The sequence below is a fragment of the Pinus tabuliformis genome, chromosome 6 (assembly GCF_031772625.1).
Source record: "Pinus tabuliformis cultivar Carrire ecotype Pingquan chromosome 6, CPIR1, whole genome shotgun sequence".
Taxonomy (NCBI): Eukaryota; Viridiplantae; Streptophyta; class Pinopsida; order Pinales; family Pinaceae; genus Pinus; species Pinus tabuliformis.
This window is the reverse complement of record NC_142292.1, coordinates 1492218502-1492226702: the sequence shown is the minus strand read 5'-3', so window position 1 is coordinate 1492226702 and position 8201 is coordinate 1492218502. Positions and strand designations below refer to the sequence as shown.

Below are 8201 nucleotides of genomic sequence, written 5' to 3'. Positions count from 1 at the left end.
TCAATTTATATTTTATGCGACAGCCAAAGAACTGGTAGCTTGTTAATTGAAAAGAAAAACTTATTGTTGGATGATACAACTTGACATTATTCTTGTGGTTGATCTATATTGGATGAGTTTATAATTACACTCCATTGGCTGACATTGGAATGATGGCCATCTTAATTACACTTCATTGGCTCACTGAAGAGTAAAATATGTAAACAACTTAATAGTGATTATTGATGAGAGGATGAGATTTACTGTTTTGTTCTTTATGTTATCTGCGAAACATAAAACACATATAGTTGAATAGAAAATATTGATTGTGAACCAAACAAGTTCCAATTGATCTAATAAAATTGAAACTTGAATGGCCACTGTAAATGCATGTGATAACAAACACTACTTATGAGAACAATAGTGTTTGACCATAGATTTCTAATTAGCAACTTTGTATTTTCTTTCGATTAATACAATTGTGTCTCTTCTTGTGGTCACTCGTTTTAGTGACCCACTGGTGCCTTTGGAGCAATTGTATGTATGTGGAAGGAAAAGCAAGTATGATATCACTATTGATTTTCCAGACCATTGTTATGTACTTTTTCAGGTCTAAAGATGTGTAACTTGTGGTTTAGCTTGATACATTCTCTTGTATACCACTTTACTTTAACTTTGTCAATATCATAAGTCCAGTAGCGATTTAAGTGTATGCATGGCAGAACTGCATTGGGCTTGAACTTTTATAAAAAATTACATTGTATTTAAAGAAATATGATGTCCAGATAGCGTAGAACTCCAAATATCAAATCTCGTTGCTCCTTGTAGGCTTCAACCAATATCTCTTTTAGAGAAATTCAACAACTCTAATTTAATAATCCTATCGGCCTCTCTTTGTACCTTTTGGGACAATTGCTAGTATATATTTTAAGATTTGTTTTTTAGATTTTACATATGAATATGTGAATCTTGAACATTAATCTTAATTATATACATATTAGATATAAATTTTCTATCAATATATTATTTTTTCTGAAAATATAAAATATACTAACTTAAGATATACGTATAAACCACTGTTAAAATCACGCTTTAATAATTATTTATAATAAAATTATATATTAGAATTATATATATTTTAATATTTTTTTTAGATTTGACTTACCAAGATGTGAACATTAACATTAATTATATACATATTACATATAAAATTTTGATTAATATAATTTTAGGAGGAGGTGGGGGTCGTTGAGAAACCTCGCGCGTGAGCTTGGGTGGATCGGCCCTCGGTGGTGCACGTGAGCTTGGGTAGATCGGCCCAGTGCAGATTTTGGTGGTAGTAGCAAATATTTAAATGAGAAACTAAGGGCTGTGTAATAACTTATTGGCCGAATCAATTAGTTCTGAAAATGGATGGCGCTGAAGCGCGCAACTTATACTTGACCTTCTGAGCAATTCCCTCGTTTTGATGAGTAGGAGGACGCGGGGTCGTTGAGAAACCTCCGGCATGAGCTTGGATCGGCCTCGGTGCAGATCTTGGTGTAGTAGCAAATATTCAAATGAGAAACTAAAGAGTGTGTAACAACTCACCTGCGAAATCAACTAAGCCCTCGGTGCAGATCTTGGTGGTAGTAGCAAATATTCAAACAAGAAACTAAGAAGTGTGTAACAACTCACCTATGAAATCAACTAGCCGGATAAATTAAAACAGCTATTTTTAATAAAATTATAAATTAGAATTATATATATTTTAATAAATTAAAATAGTTATTTTTAATAAAACTATAAATTAGAATTATGTATATTTTAATAATAAAAAAATAAATTTGACTTATGGAGATGTGAATCTTGAACATTAATCTAATTATATACATATTAGATATAAAATTTTCTATAAATATAATATTTTTCAGAAAATATAAAATATACCTAATATTATTTATATAAGAGATATAAAAGAGTCTGCATGGTACAAAATAGACAGGATATACATATGTTGCTTCAGAAAAAGCAACAGTTCGACAAAAACTAGAAAGACATAGACTCCGATATATCAGTAGATCATAGATCAGCATATATCGGATATGTTCAAGAACAAAAAAACTAGATCAGAGGAACCATATCATCCTTCGCCAGGATAATTGAGATAAACTTAAACTGACTATCATACCCAAGAAAAGATGAGCGAGATGAAAGGACTTGTACATAAAACCCAAAAATCTCATAGCATATAGAGTATAAAACCTTTCGACTGTTGAAGGAACAGCATATATAAAAACAGAAATAATACATATGAAAATTGATAACTAATAGAAAGAAGGGAGAAAGTCTTGTATACAGATATTTATGCCATCCGAGAAAACCTGTAAGTGCCACAACTCCGGATCATCCAAAAGGCCTTTTTTAGAAAGACAGTCGGCTTCTTGGTTAAGCTCCCTGCGAACTTAAGGCATATAACTTAACATATACGTATAAACCACTGTTAGAATAACGCTTTAAATATAGTTTCAAGTCATTGTAAGGAATCTTAAACGTAACATCACCGGGGAACCACTGGTTTTAAAGATGGGGAAAATATATTAAAGACGATGGCTTAAAATAAGGCAAACGTAATAAGTTACATTAACAGAAGTTCCTTCGCTGGATAAACTTATTTATTGCCATCTATTTACGGTTCCGCCATTTAATAACTGCTCGAAAATTGCACCCCAATTTTTTGCGAAAACTGTGAACGAAAAGGGGACTCCGACCCGTCCAGCTATCGAATTCCCGGAATCAGAATTCGTTCTTTCAATCGTATCAGGATTCGTGAGTGACAGGGTGAAAAAGAGGGAAAACCCTCATAATCGGTGCCGAGGTTCGTGGAGTCTGATAAATTTTCCACAGATTTGAAATATAAAGAAATTCCGACACATACACACAGAAACAGGGCTAGTAATGGAGGGCAGTAACGTTGTATTCAACGACTGCATTGTCGGTATTTAACTCGAAGGAATGGGTGCAAGACCATGCGTAGCCTCGAGCAAACCTAAATAATCCGCTCCCTCCGACGATCGGCATTTCTCTGACCTGTTCGAGAGCCGCATTCTTGCCGATCATGGCGAGGGTCCTGCCGTTGTACTTGCCGCTCTCAAAAACAAAGGTGGTGCCTATGAGCAGGTGGACTTTCTCTGGGCTAGACGAAACGTAGATACCCTGCGCTCTGCCCACCATTCTGGAGGTGGCCTCCGGCCCTTCCGTAAGGGAGCTATCCATCACTGTCACCGCGCTGAACAGAGTAGCCGAAGAGTTTGTGGTGGGAGCGGAGGCCACCTTCACGGCGGTCACATTTTTCCCGGCCACTAAATCATGGAAATAGATGTGCAGGTGGCTTATCTTCTCCCGCATGGGCAAACGCAGAGATGGAAACGAAGGGACAGGCCGACGTTTCAACTAAATCACCGCCACAAAACTATTCACCACCACCACCACTCCTCTCCCTCGCGCCATAGCCGCCGATCTCAGACTCAGACGAAGCATATACTAGAGATATTAGCTTACAATAAACCCTAGCCATTCAATTCATTTAAATTAATAAGAAAAGAATCAATGAGCCCCCATCCACCAGGGGCCGATATAGAAACGCCTACGGCAAAACTATGTTTTTTATTATTATCGATTCTCTCCCTCGCGCCATAGCCGCCGATCTCAGACTCAGGCTCAGACTGACTCAGACGAAGCATATACTAGAGATATTAGCTTACAATAAATCCCAACCATTCAATTAAATTAAAAATAAATTTTAAAAAAAGGGTCAACGACGCCCCATCCACGAGGGGCCGATAGGAACGCCTACGGCGAACAAGTTGTTTCTTATTGAGGAAAGTTTGTTCTATTATCAAGTGGGCTGTAATGATTGGTCTCTGCTATAACAAATTACACTTGCTATGTGCTTATCAAAATGTTTAAGGACATCTTAAGGGCCAATTGAGTATACTTCACATTAAATTTTAAAGGAATAGCTAATAATGTCCCCGTAATCAATTGAAATTACCAAAGGATCATTTCATAGTGGTAGCTAAAGGTCCCTAGAGATATCTTAAGGGCCAACTAAGTATACTTAACATTAAATTTTAAAGGAATAGCTATAATGTCCCCAAAATCAACTGAAATTACCTAAAGGAATCATTAGATAATGGTAGCTAGTGGGAGGAAATGGGAAGCTAAGGCTGTTAATGGCGAAAATACAAATTTTAAGTTGTTAACGTTTAAAGTGAGAATTATGAAATCTCGGTATCGTTTGAGAATTAATAAACTATAGGTTGTTAACGTTTAAAGTGAGAATTATGAGAACTCGGTATAGTTTGAGAATTAATAACATCAGTGAAGGAGGAGATGGGATTTTAGAAATTGAATTTAAATATTACATTTATTATATAATTAATTATTTTAGAGGACATTATTAAGAAATTATTTTTTATGTGAAAGATAAAAGAAAAGTATTGTCTAACTGTTTTATGTTTTTGGATATTTTAACTAGAAAACAATTTTGATTAAATTATAAATTTTTGTTATTAAAAATATATAAATAATAAAAATTTATCATTGAAATAAACCTTTACTATTTTTAAAGCAAATTTAACCAAAAAAAAATATATATATATAATCAAAATCAAAATCATTATCAGTAAGAAACCTGCGGCAAAAGAAAATGTCAAATGGAGAGCAATAGCGTACTAGACCAATAAACATGCTAGAACAATAGCGTAGTGCAGCATAATCATGGACGTGAAAGAAGCATGCTGGAGCGTACACCGTTAATTTAGATCCAACGATGTACACGTTTACATGGCATTAAACAATGTTGCCCCCATACTCATGACGGCCTTTCATGGCTAAAATTATGAAATTTCAATTTTCCGATTGTTTAAAAATCAGAAACAGAGAAGTATTAAGTGGTCAAGGTTCATCCACTCGTCCAGATTCACGTAAACTTCATATTTATAGGATCAGGGTTTAAGAATTTAAGTTAGGGTGTTCTAATTTTTTTGGGTAAGGTTATTGCCTTTTTTTTGTTTCAGATATATTATTATAAAATTTGAAAAAAAAAAATTATTTAGAAATAGATTATAGTTATAATAATATAAAAATATTAATGTGATTGATATAGTGGAAGGTTTGATAAATATAATAAAAAAAATTATTGCAATACTAATAATGAAGAACTTATCAAAATTGAAATAATCTCAAATCCCGAGCAAATTGGTGGGGGAGCCATTTGGCACGAATCTAATTTTTTAAATTTATTAAAAGTAATCGACCATTTTATTAAATAAAACTTGATTATATATAAAAGGAATTTTATAAATATTGAAGAACTTAACATAGAGAAGATTATTAGAATTAGTGAGGAGCTACTTGACAAGAATCTAATTTTTTAAATTTATTAAAAACCAATACAATCTAACAAAACTTTGTAACACACTACAATAATCATATTCTCTTAAAAATCAATCCAAATAATCAATTAAAAAAATTTAAAAAAAATAAACAAAGTTAAAATAAAAAACCTTCTCCAATTAATGAAACATAATAACACGGACTAACCTTACGCTCTTCTTCATGGCTGTGCAAAGCGTGAAAGCGTGAGAGAAAACAGGTGGCTAGCCACTGAGAACACGGTTTGGGCTAATTCAACGCAACAAAATGGACGGAAATATTGCAAATTAGGAAGCTTCTTCATGGTTGTGCAAACCCTGAAAGCGCGAGAGAGAACAGGTGGCTAGCCGTTGAGAACACGGTTTGGGCTTATTCAACGCAACAAAATGGACGGAAATTTTGCAAACTTATAATAATTTCTTTTTCCGGGGTCCTAACATCTGTTTAGTGCACTTTAGTATAGCGAGTTTGACTATGATGGACTTACGGAAAATTGATGTGACTTATATGACTTACGATTGATATAGAGTGGATTTCAAAATATATATATATAATTATATAATTATCATTTTATTTGTGAAATTCAAATTTTATTTTTATTATAAAATAAATCCTATATTTTTAAAAATTCCTAAAATTATTATGTATATTTCGCAACACAAATCTCAATCCACCACATTTTAAACAAAATTAATGTTACGAGCTATATTATTACAATAAAAACGATAAATCAGGACAAGATAATGGATAAAAGCTACAGCATTGGGAAATCGTACATATTTTTCATCTAAATTGAAATCTAAAATCATAAATAAAAAAATCCCTTGAAAAGTCCGGGTTAACTATTTTTAGCTACTGCACAGAGTCGTCCAGTAGCGCCGCCTGGGTGATAAAACAGATCTATTCAAATTCCAAAAGATTGAACTGCATTATATCCATTCAAACTAACCGTAGTTTGAACAGATCTGATTAATGGGGGTTTCTGTTAAAAACTATACGTTATTCAGCGCCGGCGCCACAAAAAAAAATACTAATGAAGTGCATTAGTGCTCCCATTTGAGCACAGTAAGCTCGTTCAAGGCAAAACTGCAAAGCTATCGCTTACATTTTCACCAAAACTCAACTTCAATGTCCCATTTTCTAAACTACACCGACCGAGTGTAAATAAAACTTTCCCTGACCAACCTTTTTTAAGCTAACCTGACCGAACTATTAATGAAATGCGGCGGCAAATCTGCGTCGACGCCGCTATGATTTTCAGTAATTTGAAAAACAGAGGGCACCGCAGTATTCCATGGTAAATGATAATATAAGAGCCACGAATATTTAGTCTAAGCAATGCATTGAACTGTTAATGAGAAGGGGCCGAAGAGAATTACAGTCATGAAGCCATCGTGGAATGGAGAAGCGACCCTCCTGCCGATTCTGAGCACGTCTTTGTTGATGGTCTTCTTGCAAGTGTCGCAGGAAGATCTTGAAGTACTGGAGTAGTCGACAATCCATGACTTTGGAAGATTCGCCATCAAGTTGAATAGCTCTTAGCCGAAGATTAATGCAACAATATTGGGCAACAAAAGGATAAGAAGAGGGGAATAGTTCTTAATACCTTACCAGCATGTTATTATATCACATAAGCACATTGTAAGATATTTGGAAGATGTACGTCACCCAGATTTTGAAGACAACCCTTCTAAACCTGCTGACAGCCCATTTAATGTTGATTACGAAAATATATCTACCCTAAGCTCTCTTTCCCCCTTTAACGCCCCTTACAACTATATTGTCCTTCCCTTAAAATGTTACAGCCGTATTGTCCTTCCGCCCTAAATCGAGCTGCTTGAGGCATAAAGATATTCACGTCACGTAGAGAGATTCCGGTGGCTGTTGTTTTCACTTTATAACTTAAGTAATCGCACTCCTTCCCTCTCTGCAACCCGTGTTTTGCATGCTATAAGTTATTACGCCCATAGGCCTCTCTCTATCAGAATTTTCAGGTTAATCATTTTCTTAATTAATCTTTTTGATCAGATGGCTTAAATTGAAAGATGCTAGTATATTCTTGTAGTCGTCACTAAATCAATGAATGAAATTCGCTACAGTAACTCTGTTGCATGTTTAGGACACATTCTTAGACCATACTTAAATTAATTTTTTACAAAGCATGATTAAAAATTTACCCTGCCTTTCGTTGATAACCCCGTATGTAGGATTAAGAAAAAATGAAATAAAAAAATTAGTGTCGAACACCCGTCTTTCACAGTGCCTTTGAAAGTGGTCTCTTTGCATTCTGAAACTTAGGAATGGTTGAAGCATAAAGACACGTTTTGATCCATTACAATGACTGTTGAACCATTTATGCCAGACAATCATCCATAACCATGGCAATGAGGTATGTAGGCATAAATTCAAGTAATAAGGACACGTTTCATGCATTACAACAAACATTCTCGAACGTATGAAACTAGGTTATTCGCTACTCGGATGGGTTAATGTATAACGCAGATCATTAATAATGTGCAGATGGTGGGTTAATATATGATGCAGGTCGTTAATAATGTGCGGATGCTAAGAGCGAGGGTTATTCCTTGGGCACGGGCTAACCTTAACCATGCTGCAAATGCACTTACTCTCTACTCACAATTTAATTTGATCAAATCTCCAATTATTATTATTATGTTGTAGTTGTTTGATTCTCCTCATAAATATATGTATCAAATTTTATACATCACAGATTTGCAAAATACATTCTCTTCATTCTCACTCTCATTAGTCTCACTCATTGTAATTATCTTCATTAGTCTCAC

At 34.5% G+C, this 8201-nt stretch overlaps 1 protein-coding gene across 1 annotated transcript in view; it reads right to left on the bottom strand.

Annotated features, from left to right (window-relative positions):
* LOC149264306 (poly [ADP-ribose] polymerase 1-like) overlaps positions 1 to 7008 on the bottom strand; it is a 321134-nt gene extending 314126 nt beyond the window's left edge. The window contains exon 1 of the mRNA XM_089427902.1: positions 6777 to 7008. Coding sequence (XP_089284028.1) covers positions 6777 to 6920 — 144 coding nt within the window. The 5' untranslated portion in view covers positions 6921 to 7008. The remainder of the gene's footprint in view (positions 1 to 6776) is intronic.
* Positions 7009 to 8201: the final 1193 nt, after the last annotated feature.